Source organism: Aulonocara stuartgranti (assembly GCF_965226115.1).
Source record: "Aulonocara stuartgranti genome assembly, chromosome: 3".
In the NCBI taxonomy this organism is placed as follows: Eukaryota; Metazoa; Chordata; class Actinopteri; order Cichliformes; family Cichlidae; genus Aulonocara; species Aulonocara stuartgranti.
The window spans coordinates 75,806,896-75,831,519 of record NC_138941.1 but is presented as its reverse complement, the minus strand read 5'-3'; the positions used below and the strand labels follow the sequence as shown (position 1 = coordinate 75,831,519).

Genomic DNA, 24,624 nt, shown 5'->3' with positions numbered 1-24,624 from the left:
AGTATGACCTGGGATGTTACCTGGTCCAGAAACCTTATATTCAATTCAATCTCATCAAGGCACTTTATAAGGTAGACCCTACAATAATACATACAGAGAAAACGAACAATCATATTACCCTCTATGAGGAACTGCTTTGGCAACAGTGGAACCCACCCATGTTTTAATTCATGTTGTGGTTGACCAGTAAATACATATTTACTGGTCTCTGGAATATGTGTCACTCTGTATATTATCCTCCACTTTGCTCAATGCAGTGAGAAACTGTTACTGCCCGGTGCAAGTGATAGAAAAGAATGAGTTTCAGAGTGCAGCACACACAACATCATTAGTGAACTTATTTCTGTTTAAAATGAGCTCATTAGTCAAGAGATAACACGGATCCACCACTCTGTGTGCCCACTACCCAAGGAGACACTCCTGACCCTGAGTGCTGCAGGAATGTGGAATATCACTCCTCTGGTGGTGAAGGAACTGGAGGTAGAGAAGGAAATGAACCAGTATATCACTGAAGCTATTTGGGAGCTTTCACCAGAGTCACAAGGTCACATTTGAAACTCTTAGAAATATGGTATCTAACAGATACTTACTCTGGATGGCAGGGTCTTGGCCTCCAGTAAGACTTGGAGAGTTGTTCCATGTGGATATTAAATAAATACGTAGGACTGATTTCTTCCTTTGGTGCACTAGTCTGCTGATTATCTCTTGATAATGTCACCCTTTCAAATCCAAATCAGTCCCAATAGTCAATCCTATATTTATTAGCATAGAAAAGAGAAATTACAGAGTAATATTACAATCAAGAAACATGGAACCGATGTTTGATTATGTGCCTCCATAGGTTCCTTACCATGGTCCAGACATTTGCATGTTACCAATTCTAAATTGTCCATAGTCCTGAATGGTTGTATGTCTTTCTGGCAACCTGTCTATGGGGCTAGAACAATGCCGTCTTAAAATGAAACTGAAAAAAAAATTACAGGTTCAAACAGTGATGTCTTTTTCTCAAGTGAAACTGAATTTGTCCAGTCTGGGAAAACACAGGTTACCCGTGGAATGTCCTTTTATCAAAAAACATTTGTTGACTTTTCACCACTATTTGTCCCGCTAGAAGCTAAACATGTACAGACATGTTTGGACATGAGCCCATTCATGCTCCCCTCCAGACCCGTCACGTTTGCTAGTTCCTTGTTAATGAAACTGAATATTTTGTGGTGCTTAAGGTTTGCGACAATAGTGATATATTGAGTTTGATGTAATCTTTAAAACATAGTTGTTTAAGTAAGAGACAATTTATTATTTAATTCTGTTTTATCATGTGTGACAATTATTTTGGTCTTCAGTGTGAGTTTATACAAAGTGGAAATATTTTGTTAAAGATGATCTGGATGGATGATATTTAATGTTGCTTTATCCTGGCACTATAGAAAATAAAGCCTTATGGGAGTATAACTATTTAAGTTAGACAATGTTGCTGTTGTGGAGTGGAAGACCTATGCAGTGGAGTTTTTCTGTTTGTATGGAAAAAAGGAGACGAGGACACTTGGAATGTATCCTTTACCAAAATAAAAATCTTATGGCCACCATTTCTTCTGTGAAAAGCTCGACATGCACGGACATTAATATGTGTACACTCCCTCAGAACTGGCATGTTTGCTCGTTCGTGTCCTTGATAACTAAACTCAGAATTTTATGAATCTAAATGTTTAGAGACACTGGTGAGGTACTGACCTATGTGTTTCTTTGAAATGTAGACGTTTAATTCTAGGCTACATCTCCTATTGAGTCTGTTTGTCATATGAATAAGAATCAGAATACTTTATTGATCCCTAGGGGAAATTATGTTGGTTACGGTGCTCCAGTATAAACAGTAAAAAAGAAAGTAAGAAAAAGTAAGTAGGGCTGGGCAATATGGCCTAAAATCCATATTGCCGTATAATTTGAAGCATGTGCGGTAACAATATATATCGCGATATATTATTTTTTTCTGTATACCGTATTTTCTGCACTATAAAGCACACTTAAAATCCTTTAATTTTCTCAAAAATCGTCAGTACGCCTTATAATCCGGCGTACCTTATGTATGAATTCTGGTTGTGCTTACTAACCTCAAACAGATTTTATGTGGTACACGGCGCTAAAAAATCTGTCAAAAATGTTTTAGTATGACTTTGGTAAGCTACCAAGCCGCACTACTTGATGGACTGTCAGAGCGTTATAACTATCGTAGTCAGGAGCCTCGCAGAGTAACCTGGGTACAAAACTCCGTCCCTTCAGGTCCCAAAGTCAAACGAACACTGCGACACACTGAGAGTTAAAAACTGTCTAAATTCTTTCATCTTTAATAACATTGCTGCTTTACCAGGTGTAACAATTAAGTTTGCCATCCAGGCATCAATGAAAACACAATTTATTACATTTAACAGAGTTAAACTTGTACCATATAAGGAGTTGTTTGTGTTGAAACTGTGTGACGTGTGAAGTACCAAAATAACACCATATCAGACACATATTGAGCTTCTAATGTTAGAGTTTCTGCAACTGGCTTTGGGCTGTGCAGTAGTGATGGGATTTCCGGCTCTTTTTAGAGATCCGCTCTTTCGGTTCGGCTCACTAAAAAGAGCCGGCTCTTTCGGCTCCGAACCGGCTCTTTAGGTTCTTTTGTTGCTTTAATTAATTTATTATTAACAATACTATAAAATTGTGCACAAAAGGAATTACTAACGTAAAAAAAAGTGGTTTTATTTATATATGTTTATATATAAATATAAAACACATTTCTAGCATGAACTGAACTTCCAAAGCAGAGCTACTAGATCACTTAAATTACACAATTGAAAGCATGTGTGTATTGTTTGTGTATTTATACACAGGCACTCATATATATTCAAATAATTTAAAAAAAAGTTCATTTACCTGTTATTACCACACACCTAATCCGGTCGTTGGTACTTGCTGGCTTGTGTGGCCACAAGATAACAAAAGCTCCACACTGCGCCCAGCATCCTGGAGCACTTCTGTTGTCTTTTGTACGTGTTTTGAGTTTTTATGTGCTTCTGAGTTTTATGTGCTTCTGAGTTTTTACGTGTTTTTACATGTTTTGGAGTTTGTACGTGCTTTGTCTGTAGGGGCCACCGTAAATATACTTTTTATTTATTCACTCCACAAAAAATGTAATAAATAAATCATATAATACAAAAATCAACTATTCACATTTCAACTTTTAACTATTTAAATTTTCTGCTTTTTCCTTTTACAAATTTAAAGTGAAACAACACAAAACACTGCAAACCACAACACAATTAAATATAAATTATAATATGAAAACAAAAAGAACATGCACATTCTCTGTCATATAGGCCCGCATGAATAAACTTTCTGAATCCTTTATCATCTGCAACTGAAAATAGTTGTGGATGATTACTATACCTTTCTAATGTGACGTTGTCCCTGGCTCTCTCTCTCCCTCTGGCTCTGTTCCTGTGCTACTGCGAGTGTAACTACCGCCCCTCCCCCCTCTGCCCAGCATAAAGCACAAGACTCGCGTGCAGAGTGAAGCGGGAAAAAAGTGCGAGAGAGAGGGTGAGAGAAAGAAAAGAGAAAAACCAAACCCCCCCCCCCCCCCCCCCAAAAAAAAAACCACGTGACGGCTCGCGATAAGGAGCCTGCTCGCGTCGTTCACTTCAAAGAGTCGGATCTCAGAGCCATTTCATTCGCGAATGACCCATCACTACTGTGCAGGGCTCTCTCTTCCGGAAGATGATTGAATAAAAAATTATAAATGTTTTGACCACTCCTGGGTCAGGCAACACTATAGATCAACTTACCTCAGAATATATAAAACATATAAACAGTTACAGCAATATGATGCAACAAACACAGCAGCTACTGATCCAAAATACTCAAAGCTTCATAGAACTGAAACCAACATTTATTTTTAGCTCCATTCTGCTGCTGATACATACTTTAGGTTTCTGAATATTACACTTGTTGCTGCCTTTCATAGTGTGTAGCTTGAAGGCCCTGAGTACTTTCTCCCACACTGGAAACACTGGGATGATAAAATTATTTGAACATTACCTAATAAGACTGATTCAGGACAGACAGTTAGTTATTTTAAACTTTCCTTGCAGTCCTTCACAAACAGGGAACAGTCTGTCTATTCTCTCCATCTGTCAGCTGCTGCTGGCTCTTCCTCCTCCTCTTCCTCACACACTGCTGAGTTTGTCCTGGTGGATCATCAGGGGTGCAAAGCCTCACAGATTATGTGCAGCAGTGGGTCCCTCAGTCTGCTTGCAGTCGTCACACATGGAAATCAAATGTGTGATAAGCTGCAGGATTCAAACACAAATGTAACTTATAAACACATGTTCATACTTTTATTCCACAATCAGAGAGAAAGAAACAGAGAGAGTGCAGGACAGACAGACAGGTGACAGTCTCAGGTGTATACACTGCTACACAACAGCACAAGAGACGGAGGATTTAGTGTTTGTGTTATTACGAGACAAGAAGAGTTCCAGATGGTACAGTGGACACACGTGTGACTCCTGTGATTAAAGCATCTTTCTTTCAGCTTAACGAGTGAACCGTCAGCTCGTTCAAACACACGTTAAAGTCAGTTTGGCTCGACACCACCGAACAGAGGCAGCAATATAACATAGCTAACATTAACAGTGCAGTGAATCCTGCTTGTGCCATGATATTCAGGACTGCAAACCGAGCAGCATCACTGACTTTCAGCTTGTTGTGTTTGTGGATATATGACTGACTTTAATTATCCATGAAATCATCACATTCTCTGTAAGATTAAGGTCGACTACATATACAGTCAGCCACCGATTGTGCAAGTTCCCCACTTAAAATGATGACAGAGGTCAGTAATTTGCACCAGAGGTACACTTCAACTGTGAGAGACAGAATGTGAAAAAAAAAATCCATGAATCCACATGGTAGGATTTGTAAAGAATTTATTCGTAAATCAGGGTGGAAAATAAGATTTGGTCAATAACAAAAATACAACTCAGTACTTTGTAATATAACCTTTGTTGGCAATAACAGAGGTCAAACGTTTACTATAGGTCTTTACCAGGTTTGCACACACAGTAGCTGGTATTTTGGCCCATTCCTCCATGCAGATCTTCTCGAGAGCAGTGATGTTTTGGGGCTGTCGCTGAGCAACACGGACTTTCAACTCCCGCCACAGATTTTCTATGGGGTTGAGGTCTGGAGACTGGCTAGGCCACTCCAGGACTTTCAAATGCTTCTTACGGAGCCACTCCTTTGTTGCCCGGGCGGTGTGTTTTGGATCATTGTCATGTTGGAAGACCCAGCCTCGTTTCATCTTCAAAGTTCTCACTGATGGAAGGAGGTTTTGGCTCAAAATCTCACGATACATGGCCCCATTCATTCTGTCCTTAACACGGATCAGTCGCCCTGTCCCCTTGGCAGAAAAACAGCCCCATAGCATGATGTTTCCACCCCCATGCTTCACAGTAGGTATGGTGTTCTTGGGATGCAACTCAGTATTCTTCGTCCTCCAAACACGACGAGTTGAGTTCATACCAAAAAGTTCTACTTTGGTTTCATCTGACCACATGACATTCTCCCAATCCTCTGCTGTATCATCCATGTGCTCTCTGGCAAACTTCAGACGGGCCTGGACATGCACTGGCTTCAGCAGCGGAACACGTCTGCATGCGGGATTTGATTCCCTGCCGTTGTAGTGTGTTACTGATGGTGACCTTTGTTACTTTGGTCCCAGCTCTCTGCAGGTCATTCACCAGGTCCCCCCATGTGGTTCTGGGATCTTTGCTCACCGTTCTCATGATCATTTTGACCCGACGGGATGAGATCTTGCGTGGAGCCCCAGATCGTGGGAGATTATCAGTGGTCTTGTATGTCTTCCATTTTCTGATGATTGCTCCCACAGTTGATTTTTTCACACCAAGCTGCTTGCCTATTGTAGATTCACTCTTCCCAGTCTGGTGCAGGTCTACAATACTTTTCCTGGTGTCCTTCGAAAGCTCTTTGGTCTTGGCCATGGCGGAGTTTGGAGTCTGACTGTTTGAGGCTGTGGACAGGTGTCTTTTATACAGATGATGAGTTCAAACAGGTGCCATTCATACAGGTAACGAGTGGGGGACAGAAAAGCTTCTTACAGAGGACGTTACAGGTCTGTGAGAGCCAGAGATTTTCCTTGTTTGAGGTGACCAAATACTTATTTTCCACCCTGATTTACGAATAAATTCTTTACAAATCCTACCATGTGGATTCATGGATTTTTTTTCACATTCTGTCTCTCACAGTTGAAGTGTACCTCTGGTGCAAATTACTGACCTCTGTCATCATTTTAAGTGGGGGAACTTGCACAATCGGTGGCTGACTAAATACTTTTTTGCCCCACTGTATATATTTTGAAGTAGAGGCTTTAAAACCAAGTTAACGCTGAAAGTACAAACATCACTAATGTCACATAACTTTGCCGACATGTGGCCAACAGTAATGATTTAATGTTCTTCGCTATTAAACATTTGCACATAAATAAGTGACATAATATTCAGTACTTACTTTTGACAGTTCACTCTTCGGCCGCTCCCTTCTGCCTTCTGCCGTATTTTGCGGCAAAATTATCCACACCCACCGCCGCGCTATGAATTGTGGGATATATGGGACCACGAAGCGTGCACCGGACCACGCTTGATATTTGGGGAAATCAACGGCGCATTTGGAGTATGCATTTGAAGTACACTTCGAATTGGAACTGCCCTTGTTGCGTGGCGGTGACGTAATCGCACTCAAAATGCGTACTTCAAGCGTGCGGTCTCTTAATTGGGACACAGCCTGGGAGACAGCTTTATCCATCAGGTGTCAGGATGCTGAATTATCTCCCTGCCCTGTCCCTCTCAACTATCACACACACATGAACTCATCTCCCTTTTTTTTTTTTTTTTTTAAACTGAGGTCACAACTGTCACGTCACAGTTCATTCATCTCACCCCTCAAACCACCCATTACATGCATATGAACTCTTGCCAACAAACACTGTTGTGTATATCCATCCATCCATTTGCTTCTGCTTATCCTTTCCAGGGCTGTGGGGGGTGCTGGAGAGACTGCTCTCCTAAAGGTTTTAAATGATCTTAGATGTAACTGGGACTCCCAAAAGCTCTCAGTCCTGGTGCTACTGGATCTGAGCGCAGCCTTTGATACAGTAGACCACACTATTCTTTTAAACAGACTGAAACACATGGTGGGCGTCTCTGGTGCTGTACACAACTGGTTCACTTCCTATCTATCAGACAGAACTTTTATGGTGAATATGGATACATGCTCCTCTAAGATCCATAAAATGACATGTGGTGTGCCTCAAGGGTCAGTTTTAGGCCCTGTACTTTTTAATTTGTATATGCTCCCTCTCGGCAGTGTCATCAGGAGGCATGGAGTGAACGTCCACAGTTATGCTGATGACACTCAGCTGTACACCTCCGTGTCTCCTGATGACACCGGACCAGTGGATGCCCTTTTTAACTGTATTCTAGATATAAGATCTTGGATGGCAGAAAACTTTTTACAGCTTAACCAGGACAAGACTGAAGTTTTAATCGTCGGTCCTGAGGCTCAGAGAGAGAAACTCTTGTCTAAATTAGAGGCATTTTCGCTATGTCCTTCGCTACCAGTGAAAAACCTGGGTGTTATTTTTGACTCTGAGCTTGGTTTTATCCCACATGTTAAACATGTAACCAAAATTGGATTTTATCATCTAAAAAATATAGCCAGAGTCCGCCCTATTCTCTCTCGGGCCAACACGGAGATGCTGATGCATGCTTTTATTACCAGTCGCATTGATTACTGCCCTGCTCTCTGGTCTCCCCAAAAAGAATATTTCACCTTTACAACTTTTACAAAACTCTGCAGCTCGTGTGCTGACGAAGACCAGAGGGCGGGCCCACATTACACCGGTTTTAGAATCGCTGCATTGGCTCCCCGTGTGTTTCAGGATCGATTTTAAAGTTCTTTTATTGGTTTTCAAATGTCTTAATGGTCTTGGGCCTTCTTATCTCTCAGATCTGCTTTTACCATACGAACCCTCGCGGACCCTGAGGTCCTCTGGTACTGGCCTTTTGATTGTTCCTAAAGTCAGGACACATACTCACGGAGAGGCAGCTTTTCAGTGGTACGGTCCTCGTCTGTGGAACAGCCTGCCGGAGGAGCTCAGTTCTGCAGAGAACGTACATGTTTTTAAGAACAGGCTCAAGACCACCTTTTTAATTTAGCTTTCACCTAACGTTTATTTATTTTATGCTTATTTATTATATCTTGTTATTCTATTTACATTATTAATTTAGGTTTTACCTAATATTTATTGATATTTTTCTTATTCTTTTTTTTTAACTTCTTACGCTATTTATATTTATATTGCATCCCATTCTTATTTATTTTATCTTTTTATCCTGTATATATTCTTATTGCATCATATGTCCAGTGTTTCCTAGGAGGGGGCTCTCTGCACCGGGGCTGTGATCGACCGTGGCTGCTGGGTCTCTGGGGGTCCTCTCAGCCTGGCTGGGGGGCTCCTTTGCCTCCCTCCTGCTGTGTGCCCAGCCTGGAGGCTGCGGTCTGTGACCGGCTCCCGGTGCAGACGGCTCCCTGTTATAGTGTTTCCTCACCTGGCTCATGTGTGCCCAGTCCAATTTTACTCTTTAAGTGTGTGTACCATGCACTTTGTGCTACATTTTTGTATGAAAAGTGTTTTATGAATAAAGTTTGATTGATTGATTGATTGATTGGAGCCTATCCCAGCTGTCTTAGGGCGAGAGGCAGGGTACACCCTGGACAGGTCGCCAATCTGTCGCAGGGCCAACACACAGGGACAGACAACCATTCGCACTCACATTCACTCACGCATTCACTCACGCATTCACACCTATGGGCAATTTGGATTAACCAATTAACCTATCCCCACAAGCTGTTGTGTATATAAGATTTTTAATTTTATTCTTTCTTTCTTTTCTTTCCTGTTTACAATCTGTGCATATGGTTTAGAACAAGGTTTCATGTCTTCACATGTCAACATTTGAACTTTACTTCTTCCTGAGCCAGTCTGAGCAGTCAAACTGCATAATTTTAAACCAGCACATGAAGGTGTGGCCCTCTCACACTCTTCAGGTAGAGTCCCTCCTCGTTCCAGGAAGCAGCTCACCTGTGTGTCTGTGATTAGTGTCCTGGTGTGGAGTGGAGCTTGTTGTTGTGTCTCTGTTTAAAGAAACTGTAAGTTTGCTTTGTTTCCTCCTTTAACAGTTTGTCTTTCGCACACAAACTTTACTGTTTGTTTCTGCTCTGTGATGTTTGGACCAGATGTTCATCTCTTATTTCAGGAAATACTATGATCACTCTCGTGTTTGAAGAAAAATCCACATGATTATAGATTATTGATTGTGCAACTCTGCACTGAAATATTTGTTACTCTGATGAACAGTTTTAACTGATCTCCTGAGCCCCAATGCACCCAGTAACGGGGGCAAATGGGGTGAACTGCCGTTTAACTCTCCACAACGTCAAGTCTTTTATGCAAATTTCGACATGTGTGGTATCCACAGAAACCTCAGAATCTTAGCATAAAGCTCATAAAAACAATTTCTACAAGCAAAAACAAGCAACAATTAAAAGAGGAGTCATGCAATTGCGCAAAAGTTCTCTAAATACAAACGGAGCGACAAACTAACCCGCCCTCATGTAAACAGGTAAACAATGCCCGGTTAGCAAGCAGAGCTGTAATTTTCAACAGACTCAGATCATTATTCACTGAATGTTTAGAACCACTACCATCAAGAATGACCATTTTAAGACCAGTGACAGACATGTGACTGGATTGCAAAAAGCAGAAACAAATCTACCTTCTAGTACCAGGTAAGATGGACATTTCCTTGGGGTTCCGTTGGTGCTGAATTCTGCTTCCTGATAAAAAGAAGCCTTTTTCTGACATTGCGTAGACACTCCTCCAGAAATTAATTTGCTGGCCTATGAGTTCTGCAAGGGCTGAACCACACGTCCCGTAATTTTTAAACAAATGAAAGAGGTCAGTAAAGTAAGATTTTCAGGGTTTTTATCGGTTTTCAGCGTTATTTTGTTATCGTTTTGATCGTTAACTCGGTTTTCCTGGGTCTTTTCACGTGGGTTATGTGTAGAGGCTAAGCCTACGCTTGAAGCCACTGAGGTGGTCGTTAACGGGGGTGACGCGATGTCACTGGTATGCATGAATTAAGTTAACAGTCCAATAAATCTAGCAGTATGTATCTTGTCCTTTTTTGGTCTTTATTCTGTATCGACTTAGCATAACAGCGCAACGGTCACAAACTGTTTGCCTTCTTAATGACACACCTGACGCCGATTACGTGCGTCTACCTTAAATACCTTTACATTACATAATCAAAACAGAAAAAGGTGACCTCTAGTGACCACATAAGGTATTAACCCAAGAATGGCTCCTACATTATGAATAAATCTTCTTTTTTTTGGTACCGGTACTAGTTTTATTTTGTTGTATTTATCCGCGACACATTAAAGGCCGGTCCGTCAAAATATTGTCGGGCATAAACCGGTCCGTGGCGCAAAAAAGGTTGGAGACCGCTGACTTAGATGACTGACATAATGTGTATACATCTTTTAAAATTATGGAAATTGAGGACATACAAACCGTATATTTATTTTTATAATCACAATGACATTCAGTATACTGATTGAAAAACTGACCAGCATTCAGGTTTAATTGAAGTGTAGATATTTACATATCCTGTACCACGGCAGTCCTTTAAACATAGACACTGATCTACTATTGATGATGCCAAAACTTTATTCTTGACTCTTATTGGCTTTATTCCTAAAGTTGGGCTGCAAGCAAAAACAGTTGCATCCAATAAAATTGGACAAACAAAAACTTTACTTTTCTATAGATTTCTTGTAAAATAAACAAATACAAAGACCAGAAGCTTTGAAAAAAAAAATAAACCAAACATCTTTGACTGGCCCCGTTTGTTTACATCACCCCAGTGCACACACTTTAGGAGCTGCCAATGGAGTTATTTTACTTGGGCCAGCACAGCGCAATGTCCCTGACGTTCTGACCAAGAAGCCCAAATGTCTCACACACACGCAGGCACACACACGCAGGCACACACACACACACACACACACACACACACACACACACACACACCACCACCACCACCACCACCACCACCACCACCACCACCACTAACAACAACAAAAAAAACCCTTATAACCAGTGTTGGGTAAGTTACTTTAAAATAGTAACTTAGTTACATTACTAGTTACTTCTCTCAAAAGTAACTCAGTTACTTCAAGTTACTCGTTACTTTCAAAGTAACTAGTTACTAGGGAAAGTAACTTTGGTTTTACTCAGAATTCTCTTGTTAATGTGTTGCTTCCATAACTTTGCCAGTCTTCTAGCTTGCTTTCTTGCCACAAGTGCACTGTGCCACCTACCAATAGAAAGGAAAAGATAATGTGCATATTTCCACGAGAGAAATCCCACACCTGGACCGTCGTTGACTGCTGCCATGATTCTAGCCTACGTCACAGCGTCATGTGCGCCTTTTACATCCAACACAAAAACTGCAGTCGTGGTGCTTTGACTGTACTCAGAACTCGGAAATTCTGCATTCTGAATAAGAAGATGTAGGTAACACCAGACTGCAGATGAGCTGCATACAGGGCTGGACTGGGACAGAAAATTGGCCCGGGCGTTTTGACTAGAGACCGGCCCACCATTATTGGAAAAATCATAAAGCCTTTGAATGAAAATAAACACTGTTGTGACAGTGATGTACACTGTTCTGATGGTATATATGCATCAATCTATCAATCGTTTGTTGTAAGATTCAGATAATTATTTATTAAAAACTAGACATTTTAAAACGGAATAAGAAAGAAAAGTATTTCTTTGTGCCCCCTTTCCCTGTTAATGCCCTACCGCCCCCCTGGCAAAACTTTGCTAGACCCGCCCCTGCACAGTTACCAGCTGTCAGCTACCTAAAAAAGGATCCTGGGGTTATTTGTCTTTCAGAAACAGTTCATAACTTCCCTTCAACTCATTCATGTCACCTAAAAGGTAAACCTGTTTCTCCATCACAGCTCTGATGATTCAGTAAGGACATCTCCTGGTTTCATCTTCATGTTTCCCTCTCACCACATATCCAAACCATATCATGACCAGCAGGTTTACAGCTGTGGCTCCAGCAAACATCAGCTGATACTAGAAATTAATATTAAATAAATTCTAACAACAGCTGATCAAGCTTAAACGTGCTGCTGTTGTTTAGCGCGACATCCGCTGGTTTCCTCTTTCGGCGCAAAGTGAGCGATAAATAAACAAGAGAGCCGATCAGCTGATCACTGATCAGTTTTCATGATTGAAGTAGAAACAGGAGAGGGAGGGGGGAGAATGAGAGAAGAAGAGGCAGCTGTGCAGCAAAGACACAGAATAACTCCAGCGTAATATTTTCACGTAATATTTTCTCTGAATACCAGACGGGACGTTTGGCAACTCTAATAACTTATGAACAAAATAAAGTTCAACATCATTAACTTCATAGCACCACCCAGCTGTATAGAAACTCCGTCATGCTAGCTAGCAGTACGGAAAAAGTCAGAATAACGAAAATAAACTCCACCTAAACTTGGTTTATATCTGACCCAGAGAGACTGCAGGTCATAACTTCTTACCTGAAGTTCAGTTCACACTTGGACCGGCGGCCGCCTCGGGTCTCTTTTCCTTCTGCGTCCCTTTTCCTTCATCCACCTGCTGGCCTCCACCACTTGCTAATGTTACTGAATCTGTGGAAGCTCCGCGAAAGCCGCCACACGAAGTAACGAGTAATGACCCTATCTAAATCCCAGTAACGACTAACGCGTTCCTGATTTTGGCATAATAACTAGTTACCGTGCTCGTTACCACAATAATAACGTAGTTACTGTAACGCGTTACTTAATAACGTGTTAGTCCCAACACTGCTTATAACTGATTCAGTTTATGTACAAGAAATACTCACTTTTCTCTATAGCGCTCCATTAAGTGTAAAATAAGTATCCAGATCCTCCATCTTTCATTTATGGATAAGTGCTGGTGTTCTTCAAGACTGGCAACCAAAGATATCCCCCTCAGGTGAACCTCACGGATGTTCTAAAGTTAAATAATTAAATTGAAAACATTTTTAATGTTAATTTTAGAATATTGAACCTACTTGTGATGGCTGCAGTTCCAGCCACACAGTACTAATATCTACGAAACATCAGTGTTACAATAGAGGCTTAACCATAACTCTAAACTTACATTTTCCTTTCTTTAAATATAAATTTAATTTACAGGCTAATAAAAAACTTGTTTTGGTTTAGTATTAATATACTCATACAATCACATAATACTCTATCCTGAAATACAGTGGGGCAAAAAAAGTATTTAGTCAGCCACCGATTGTGCAAGTTCCCCCACCTAAAATGATGACAGAGGTCAGTAATTTGCACCAGAGGTACACTTCAACTGTGAGAGACAGAATGTGAAAAAAAAAATCCATGAATTCACATGGTAGGATTTGTAAAGAATTTATTCGTAAATCAGGGTGGAAAATAAGTATTTGGTCAATAACAAAAATACAACTCAATACTTTATAACATAACCTTTGTTGGCAATAACAGAGGTCAAACGTTTACTATAGGTCTTTACCAGGTTTGCACACACAGTAGCTGGTATTTTGGCCCATTCCTCCATGCAGATCTTCTCGAGAGCAGTGATGTTTTGGGGCTGTCGCCGAGCAACACGGACTTTCAACTCCCGCCACAGATTTTCTATGGGGTTGAGGTCTGGAGACTGGCTAGGCCACTCCAGGACTTTCAAATGCTTCTTACGGAGCCACTCCTTTGTTGCCCGGGCGGTGTGTTTTGGATCATTGTCATGTTGGAAGACCCAGCCTCGTTTCATCTTCAAAGTTCTCACTGATGGAAGGAGGTTTTGGCTCAAAATCTCACGATACATGGCCCCATTCATTCTGTCCTTAACACGGATCAGTCGTCCTGTCCCCTTGGCAGGAAAACAGCCCCATAGCATGATGTTTCCACCCCCATGCTTCACAGTAGGTATGGTGTTCTTGGGATGCAACTCAGTATTCTTCTTCCTCCAAACACAACGAGTTGAGTTTATACCAAAAAGTTCTACTTTGGTTTCATCTGACCACATGACATTCTCCCAATCCTCTGCTGTATCATCCATGTGCTCTCTGGCAAACTTCAGACGGGCCTGGACATGCACTGGCTTCAGCAGCGGAACACGTCTGGCACTGCGGGATTTGATTCCCTGCCGTTGTAGTGTGTTACTGATGGTGACCTTTGTTACTTTGGTCCCAGCTCTCTGCAGGTCATTCACCAGGTCCCCCCGTGTGGTTCTGGGATCTTTGCTCACCGTTCTCATGATCATTTTGACCCCACGGGATGAGATCTTGCGTGGAGCCCCAGATCGTGGGAGATTATCAGTGGTCTTGTATGTCTTCCATTTTCTGATGATTGCTCCCACAGTTGATTTTTTCACACCAAGCTGCTTGCCTATTGTAGATTCACTCTTCCCAGTCTGGTGCAGGTCTACAATACTTTTCCTGGTGTCCTTCGAAAGCTCTTTGGTCTTGGCCATGGCGGAGTTTGAAGTCTGACTGTTTGAGGCTGTGGACAGGTGTCTTTTATACAGATGATGAGTTCAAACAGGTGCCATTCATACAGGTAACGAGTGAGGGACAGGAAAGCTTCTTACAGAAGACGTTACAGGTCTGTGAGAGCCAGAGATTTTCCTTGTTTGAGGTGACCAAATACTTATTTTCCACCCTGATTTACGAATAAATTCTTTACAAATCCTACCATGTGAATTCATGGATTTTTTTTCACATTCTGTCTCTCACAGTTGAAGTGTACCTCTGGTGCAAATTACTGACCTCTGTCATCATTTTAGGTGGGGGAACTTGCACAATCGGTGGCTGACTAAATACTTTTTTGCCCCACTGTAAGTGCGCACATTTTAGTTTACACTGTTATGTATGTATGATTTAATCTTTCTTTGTTTTCCGTGTTACTTCAGTGGCAGCTGCTCCCAGTCCCTTGGTCGATTAGCCAAGCGGTAGAAAATGGGTGGAGAAAGCCTATATGGAGACCTGCAAATTGGGTCATACGACAATTCTGGATCATGGGGGGGGGGGGTGGAATTTGTTATGTTAGTTTTAGTTGGTTTTTGTGTGTTCTACACCTTTCTGTGTTTTGTTTTTGTTGGCCGATCAGCTAAGTTTCCCTTTTTTTTTGTTTAGGTAGGTTAGTTTGTTTGAGTTGGTAGTATTGTTTCTTGCCAGCTTTTCTAGCAACAAAGAGGTCTGTCACTTTGAACTCTTTTTATGGGCTCAAGTTTTTGAATTCTCTGTATAATTTTACAAAGATAGTTTTGGGGTAAAAAAAAAGAAGAAACAAACTTTTTTTGCACTGCCTGACATTCCTTCACTGCTCGGTCCATCACAATACTCAAAAGTTAGCAAGGATAGCATTTCTCATTTTTAATCAGTAATTGTTATTTACTAGCTAGTCTTAAATGACTGTTCAGTACAGAAATGAAGCCCAACAATCATGTTTTACAGTCCTGTGGTCTCAGCCTCAGATGCTTATTAAATCACACAAAGCTCATGTAGAAACAAATGAACAAAATATGTTTTCCTTCATTTCTGTCAAACAAAGCTGTATGAAACATTTCCAGCTGTTAGTGTCATGGTTGCTAGGCAACCTATTTCACAAGCCTACAAGCCTCGCACTTCCGGCCTTAGCGGTCTTTGAGTACGCGGCCCTTGAGGACTGTTGAGGCTGTGTACTTTAAGGCTGCCGAACCTGAATTGGGATACAGCCATAGAGTAGCTAGCACTGCCTCCATCTGTGAAGAGCAGATTAGCTGTATACTGAGCAGGGTCCGAGTGCAGCCAACATTCTCACCCCCGGCCAGGTTAACCCTTTAACGACTTAGCCTTGTGTGTTGACTAAGAACCAAAAGGCTTAATACAAATGATATGTACAAGGCATTAAATTAGTGTTTTTTTATTTTACTTTGATTACATTTAAACTTTGGAGTGGCTGACCCTAAATATTGGGGGTGGCAGTATAAATACTCAACATGCTGTTGCCATCACTTTTTCATTAGTAGGAAGCAAGCTAAGTGCAGGGAAGTGCAGGGATGATTTAATCAGTTTGTTCTTAAGCAGCAGACATTCAGGTTTTCCTTGTCTTTATGTTGTGATGAACACTTTGACTCCTGCTGCCAGACTCTTAAGGTTTTATGTTTATTTTGTACTTTGTCTTCTTAATCAGTGGAATTTTCTTCTTTTACTGTTTGATGCTTTTAATCATTTTTAGTTGGTCAGTGTGTGGTTTATTGTGTTTCTTGCATAGCCTTCCATTGACGTCTTTGGATTTTTTATTAAACATTTTGAAATGTTTTCAGTCTCAATGAAGGCCCGCTTAAAGTCATTTGAGTTAGTTGTGCTGAATTTGGCCACAAACCTCTGCTGGATAATGCCAGCAATATTGCGTTAAATATGTTTATATCTGCCCCTCAATAACTAAAGAATGTGTAAAGTGCAGAAACAAACCCTAATACTTGTGTTTAATCTATTTCAAATTGAGTTTTCAAAGAAGAAAAAAGTTGATTGGAACGAAGTTTGAATTACTTGGTTAATGTTCACAGACAGACACACACATACTCAGACATGAGGAAATGTTCAGTTAAACATTCCTTTGAGTTGAGGCATCACAGAAAGTAATGGAGCAGAACAGGACGTCAGACTGTTATTTAATATGTTCAAAACAACTATGTGTGATTTGGATTAATATGTAAATCAAACAAACCACTGATCTGTGTTAATGTTTATACAGTCCTGTTAAATAACATAATGATGCTTTTCAATGCTCAGGTGTGCTTCAAACTAAAACTATGCTGCATGCAGTTACATCTTTTTTCTAGTTTGATGATCTATAATCACATCCACATGATTATAGATTATTAAGTGACTGGAATCAAACAATTTGATGAACAAGTGATGTTTTATTAATTTATTTGTAATACAAACTGTTTTGTGTTTTTATTTCTCAGAAGGAAATGGTCATCTCTCTATTTGAAGTGATACAAAGCTGTATGCTGCCATTTCCTGTTGGTTGTTTTAAAATAAAATGACTAATGTTGGTAATGTTGGTTTGGTTTAGCTGCAGGGCAGATGTGACAAATGATGCTGCACAGTCTCAGTGTTCATGTGTCAGCCAGACAGTGTGAGAGAGAAAATTATGTTTTTTTTTTTTATCAGTGTACAACCAAACTGCTTCAAAATTTACATTCACAGTGAAGCTTGACACAAAAAGCCTTTCCACATAAATAGCTTGTTGAAATTTCACTCAAAGAGCAGTGTTTATTCCTATAAGTGTTTTTTTTTCCAGCATTTACTAGAATATTTTTAGCAAAAGTGTGTGTATTTCTACTGAAAGGTGATGTGTAGTTTTTCCACCTCTGGTCAGCGGTGTGTGTGTGTATGAAGCGTTGTCTGTCTCACACATGACACAAGGACACTTTGATGAACTCAGAAAGAACTGCCAGCCATGGGATATGTTTGAGAGCTTCACAAATGGTAAGATGTATATGTGACAGGACTGCAGTTGGGGACTTGAAATGTTTCTGTAACAGTGCCAGCTCAGGGCCAAGGCAAGAAGCCCAACTAGAAAGCCCGTCTTAAGTATTTCCAGATGTGAGCAGTTAGGCCACAGCGTGTGTAAACATAAATGTCGAGGAGTTTGTCCTTTGTCTTTATTCTGTTGCACAAACTGGACTAAATGTTCCTCATTGTCTCCCTCCTCAGCTAAACCCCCATTATAGCAGGTTGGCAACCTGTCCAGGGTGTACCCTACCTCTAGCCCTATGAATAGGCTCCAGCCCCCCCCCTAACCCTTAAAAGGATAAGCGAGAGAATGTATGGATGAATAATTTGTGTTTCCTCCGCAGGTGAAGGTAGAAGGTGTGTGTGAGCTGATGTGATTTTAGTAGCATGGATCAGTGTGAGGACAGAGAGGAGGGAGCCCCTCCCTCTAAAAGCACTCTGTGTGGGGAACATGAGAGCCAGACCAAAGCTCAGAGGTGAGATGACCATCTCTAACTGTCCATGACTCTTCTCCATGTCACAGCTCAGCACTCACATCACTGCTGCATCATTATTCACAGGAACCAGCCTGGACCTGAACCCACCTCTGTGTCCTTACACAGTGACTGGTCTAAAAAGGACCCCATTTGTTTTAATGTCCATCCTGTATCTGCTGCGGAGAGGTGAGCTGTTAGTAACGTGAACTCTTTTATATAACTGTTTGATGTTGCTGGATATAAACTGCAGTGCAAACACATCATTCCCTCAATCCCATTTAAACTGTATGTTAAACAGCAACAGGACGTAGGTGCTCTTGCAGTTTTCCCCATTGCTTGTCTTGAATCTTGCTGATGGGGTTCAGACCTATGCAGAATCGCAGTGGGGACAGACCGTCTCTTTCGTAAATTCCCATTTGCTGGTGTTTTGCCCCTCAGGTATTTCTGCCAATTACTTTCTGTATGTATTATTGTAAGGTCTACCTTACAATATAAAGTGCCTTGAGGCGACTGTTGTTGCGATTTGGCACTGTATAACTAAAATTGAAATTGAATTGAAATTTCTTTCTCCCCCTCATGTATGGAGCCATGTTTCGTTTCATCTTAGCCGCTGCGACACTTGGTTCAAGCCCAACAAGCTTCACCGAAGCTTCCATGGTGCGCTGAGGCAGGTCATTGGTCAATAGTTGTGATTGGTCCTGTAGTGGCAATTCCTTTACTTTTGAATGATCAAACGTCCCACAACTTAAAGTCCACAAGCCACTGCTGCACTGAGGTAATATTTCGTACGCAGGCAAAAGAAGTCCATTGTCCAAACCTTTTAGTTGAGAGTTTTGGTTTTGGTTTATTTATCCATTTGGCAAGCAATAACAAGATCCTTCCTACTGCTTCTCCTGCTCTGGTAAAAAACCATAGGCCCACCCCAATGCATGCTGGTCCTATACCAGTCTCTTTATTTATAGAAACAAAATGGCCCTACAGCTCTTACTGACTAATTTAACAAAATAACAACAAACAAAACAAATCATTTAAAACAAAATATTAACCAACAAATAAACCCCAAAATATAAATAAACTAACAAACTTTAACTAATTTCAAAATAATAAAAAATAAAGAACAAATAGCTCCAACACTCCGGCCCCTAATTGTGCATACTATCACAATTACTTTAAAGTCCCAAAAGGAGGAGCTATTCCCTTAAACAAATCCTTAATTTTCATTGATGATTTTCTTCACGATGAGGCTTCCAGTAGCAAAATAAGTTTTGTCACTGGCCTTTCCAAAACACTGGTCCTTGTTTGTAGTCTCACAGAACGCACCAAGCCTTTTGCATCCTGGTTTACATTTAAGACTTTCGCCATCATCCATGATCCTCTTGGAGCTGTAGCGTCTGCAATTAAAACAACATCTCCAGGTATAAGACATCTTTTAGTCCTCATCCATTTTTGTCTTTCTTGCATCAGAGGTAGGTACTCAGAAAGCCATCTCTTCCAGAACAACTCTGCCATGTACTGTACCTGTTTCCACCTTTTCCTGACATGCAAATCACTTGGATGAAACAGTCCTGGTGGAAAAACTGGTTTATTTTTCAGCAACAACAAGTGATTGGGTGTCAGTGCTTCAAGATCATTTGAGTCATCTGAAACTTTAGTAATGGGTCTGTCGTTCATTATAGCTTCAACCTCACAGAAGACTGTGTGGAGTCCTTCATCATCCAGAACTTGCTCCTTAAGAACTGAGGCTAAAATATTCTTTACTGAACGAATGAGACGCTCCCACACACCGCCTTGGTGAGAAGCTGCTGGGATGTTGAAGTTCCATTTCATGCCATCCTGAACAAAAGCCTTTTGAATTTTGGCATGGTCCAGCTCAGTCAAACTTTCTTTCAACTCTCGATTCGCCCCAACAAAATTTGTAGCATTATCAGATCTGATGGTCGAAACTGGGCCTCGTCTACAGATGAACCTCCTCACAGCATTTATACAAGAGTCTGTATCAAGTGTACATGCAATCTCCAGATGTACTGCACGACTGGTGAAACAAGTAAAAAGAACTCCATACCTTTTAAGGAGACTTCGTCCTCTTTTAACACTTATAGGTCCAAAATAGTCCACTCCAACATTTGTGAATGGGGCTATGTCTGGCAGGACTCTCTCTTCAGGCAGATCCGCCATCTTTTGTTCAACAAACTTTCCTCTGTTGCGTCTACACGTGATACAACGAGAGATAATTTTCCTGGCAGCAGAATTTGCATTTAATATCCAGTAATTTTGTCTTAGTTTTGACAGCATGTGTGCTCTTCCTGCATGTCCCAACCTTTGATGGATATGGCGTAAAATCAGTGTTGACACATGCATATCTTTTGTCAAAATTACAGGATGCTTTAATTCCATAGGCATGGCTGCTTTATTCAATCGGCCACCCACTCTGAGGATTCCTGCATCCAACACTGGATCAAGTTTGTAGAGACAATTTCCCTTAGAGACTCCTTTGAGGCCATTGCAGATTAAAGCCATTTCAGTCGTAAATTTCTGTTGTTGTGCATATTGAAGAATAGCTTGTTCTGCCTTTGCCAAGTCTTCTGGAGTGAGATTTCCTTTCTTCAAAGTGGTCTTAAATCTTTCCATTCTTATCTCCACTTCTTTCTGACCTTCCGGATCATTCTTATTCAAACCTGCAGCAAGCAACTCTTTCCTCTTCTGTGCCAACAACACCAAGACCTCTTTCATCTTTAAAAGCCAGGCTACAGAGATTTTAAGTTTTGCCCAAGATGAGAAGTAGAGGATAAAATAGCTGGTAGGATTTTGTAATTCTCTCACAATGGCATTCATTGTCAGGTCCCTTTTGACCTCTGGGTCATCTGCAGAAATTACACTGTACTCCACATCCAGTTTAGGCCATTCCTTTTCTGACTCATAGAGAAATTCTGGCCCTTTTATCCATCTCCTACATTTGAGGAGATCCCCAGCTCTCATACCTCTGGATGCGTCATCTGCAGGATTCTCCTTAGAAGAAACGTATCTCCACTGATTCACATCTGTTGCTTCCCGAATAACAGCAATTCTGTTTGCAACAAAAGTATTGAATCTTCTGGTTTCATTGGAGATGTATTTCAGTACTGTTGTGCTATCAGTCCAAAAAACTGATTTTTCCAACCTGACTTGCAGCTCCTTTTGCAGAAGCCTGTCCACCCGAACTGCAGCCGTCAATTCCAACCTGGGAATTGTAGTTTGCTTGAGAGGAGCAACTCTAGCCTTTCCCAGGATAAAAGCAACATGCGTGACGTTATTCTTTTCCAACTTTAAATATGACACCGTTCCATACCCATCTTGACTTGCATCAGAAAAATGATGAAGTTGTGCCCCATCTGGTCTTCCAAAGCAACTTGGTTTAATGCAACGTTCCACTTTAAACTTTGAAATCAGCTGGAGATCCTCCAGCCAATCACGCCACCGCTGGGAAAGAGAGTGGGGAATAACTTCATCCCACTTCAAATTTTGTCGGCAAAGCTCTTGTAGCAACAGTTTAGCTGGCATACTGAAGGGAGACAAGATTCCCAAAGGATCATACAGTGAGCTGACCACAGACAAAATGCCCCTTCTGGTTGTTGGACGGTCCTGCAGGGAGGTTCTGAACTGGAACTTGTCTGTTGCTATGCACCACTGTAAACCCAGTGCTCTCTCAACTGGAAGTTGATCTGTGTGCAAATCCAGATCCTTAATTTCCTTTGCTCTTCTTTCCTCTGGGATTGACATGAGCACTGTGCGACTGTTGCTGATCCATTTTGAAAGCTTAAATCCTCCTTTAGCACAGATATCTGTCAGCCTCTTCACCATGTGCACTGCCTCCTCTTCTGAAGCAACAGATTTCAAACAATCATCCACATAAAAGTTTCTTTTGACTGTATCAACCACTTCAGCTGGAAACTGTTGTGCATTATCATCTGCAGTTCTCTGTAGAGCATAATTTGCACAACTTGGCGAAGATACAGCTCCAAACAAATGCACTTTCATCCTGCATTCCTGTGCAGACCTTGAAGTGTCACCATGTTGCCACCACAGGAAACGGAGAAAGTTGACATGTTTTTCTGAGACGTGAGCTTGGTGAAACATGGAATCAATGTCCGCCATTAATGCAACAGGCTCTTGTCTAAATCTGATCAGAACCCCAACCAGCGAGTTTGTGAGATCAGGTCCCTGTAGAAGCTGACTGTTCAATGATGCTCCTTTATAAGTTGTTCCACAGTCAAATACAACTCTTAATTTGCCCTTTGTGGGATGATACACTCCATGATGAGGGATGTACCACACCTTTCCATCATCTTTGTGCAACTCATCTACAGGCACAAACTCGGCATATCCTCGTTCAAGCATGTTGTTTACACATTTAGTGTATTCATCCTTATAATGAGTATCCTTTTCAAATCTCCGTCTGAGACTCTGGAGACGCTGCTCCGCGACACAGAGGTTATTTGGCAAACTGGAACCTTCTCTCCTGAAAGGCAAATCAATGTGATAATGATTTCCAATAAGCTTTATTGAACTACTAACAATATCCATGAAACACAGATCTTCTCTAGACATTTCAGTCTGCTCCTCTGATGATCTTTCATTAAAATCATGATTGTACTGTTTAATCAACATGTCTTCAAGACGCTCAACAGAAATCCTATTGGCTGTTACAGCAGTGCAGTTGGTTTTATTTCCACTGTTACTTCCAGTGCGCAGGGGACCATTTATGACCCAGCCAACTTTTGTTTTTACAGCATAAGGTCCACCTCCCACACTGTTTATCACCTTCCATGGCTCCAAAACATTGGAAGCATCAGTGCCTATCAGTAGCTCCACATCTGCATTAACGTTGTACAGTTTAACAGGTTTAAGATGAGGCCACTGATCGATGTCGCTTTGCTGGGGAATATTAACTGTAGAAACTGGCATAGTCTTTTGAGTCAAAACATCTGGCAATGGCATGAAATCATTTGCTTCCAAACCAGACACTTCCAAACCAGACAGAACTTGTGTACTAACAATCTTATCTTGACTCATTGTTCTCAAAAAGATATTGGTCTTTTTACCTTTTACATTCAGCCTTTTTGCCAAAGTTTCTGTACAGAATGTACCTGAACTTCCAGGATCCAAAAACGCATAAGTTTGCACAATTTTATTACTCTTTTGGCTCTTAACTTGAACTGGAACTATAGAAAAAATTGCATCAACTTCATGACCAGCCCCAATATACCCACATGTCTGAGTGGTTGCAGTTGAAAAGTTGACATTAGAGTTTGTCCTCTGTTGAGTTTGTTCCGAAGACGCACCTGGATCCTTTCGCTCTATATGAAGAACCCCTGGGTGCCTTTGGTGACACACGTCGCAATCCAAACGACTCCTACAGTCTTTGCTTGTGTGACCAACTTTTAAACAACCAAAACAAATTCCCCTTTCCTTGATAAAAGTCAACTTATCCTGATGCGTTTTAGCTTTAAACTGCTTACAATTCTCTAGTAAATGGTTGCTGTGTGAACAAAACAAACAACTACGCAGAACAACGGAAGTTGTTCTGCTTCCAGTTGATTGAGCTTTGATTCCTGGCACTGTACTGACATTAGTGGCAAAACTACTTCCTTTTCTCCTTTGCTTGGTAGAACTTGAAGCTTTAAAGCTGCTTCCAGATTGTGAGTCTTGGATGTTGCCAAACACTGGATCTGATGCTACTTTTACCTGTTTTATTATAAAGGCAATCAGATCAGTGAACACTGCTCTGTAACCATTTTGTTCCTGCAGTTCATAGGCAACAACTCTCCATTTTTCCCTCAATTTGTATGGAAGTTTCATAACAACCATTCTCATATTTGAGGGCAAATCCAACTCCTTCATATAAACAACTTGCTGCATTAGATTCGAACATCCTTGAAGAAAAAGAGAGAATGACTGTAGACCTTTCACATCCTCACTTTTAACAGCTTTATCATTGCGAACAGTATTGTTTTGTTCAGTATACGGCTCGCCCGCCTCCTGCAACCAAACCTTTACTTTGTCCATAAAAACAGAGAATGCTGTCACCTTCGACTGAAAATGTGCAACTTGCCTTTTCACTTCATCTTCTGGCAGTGGCAAACTTAAAAAGGATTCTTGCAAAGCGTTTGCATCTTGATAGCATTTAATAAACTTCCCAAATTCAGAAGACACTTCCTTAACGTTTTCATGTGAGGTCATTAAAGCGGAAATTTTCCCCATGTACTTAGATGCTTGCTTACACATTGAACTGCACTTTTCTTGGCATGTCTTTATATACAAATCCAAACCTTTTGGCGTAAATTTAACGCTTCTTTTCTCTGCTTGCATCTCAGTGTCATCCTCTCGTTTACTCTTAATATCCGACATTTTTATTGTCCTCTTGGATTATTTCAAACTTT

General features: G+C 41.0%; 2 protein-coding genes across 3 annotated transcripts in view; both read left to right on the top strand.

Annotated features, from left to right (window-relative positions):
- LOC309703474 (NACHT, LRR and PYD domains-containing protein 3-like) overlaps nt 1-10,302 on the top strand; it is a 143,609-nt gene extending 133,307 nt beyond the window's left edge. For both annotated transcript variants that reach the window (XR_014275909.1, XR_014275910.1), the window contains exon 14: nt 10,190-10,302. The gene's annotated coding sequence lies outside the window, so the exon portion shown is untranslated. The remainder of the gene's footprint in view (nt 1-10,189) is intronic.
- LOC309703691 (protein NLRC3-like) overlaps nt 1-24,624 on the top strand; it is a 169,816-nt gene that overhangs the window by 133,323 nt on the left and 11,869 nt on the right. The window contains exons 2-3 of the mRNA XM_082528640.1: nt 18,077-18,208; nt 18,293-18,394. Coding sequence (XP_082384766.1) covers nt 18,120-18,208; nt 18,293-18,394 — 191 coding nt within the window. The 5' untranslated portion in view covers nt 18,077-18,119. The remainder of the gene's footprint in view (nt 1-18,076; nt 18,209-18,292; nt 18,395-24,624) is intronic.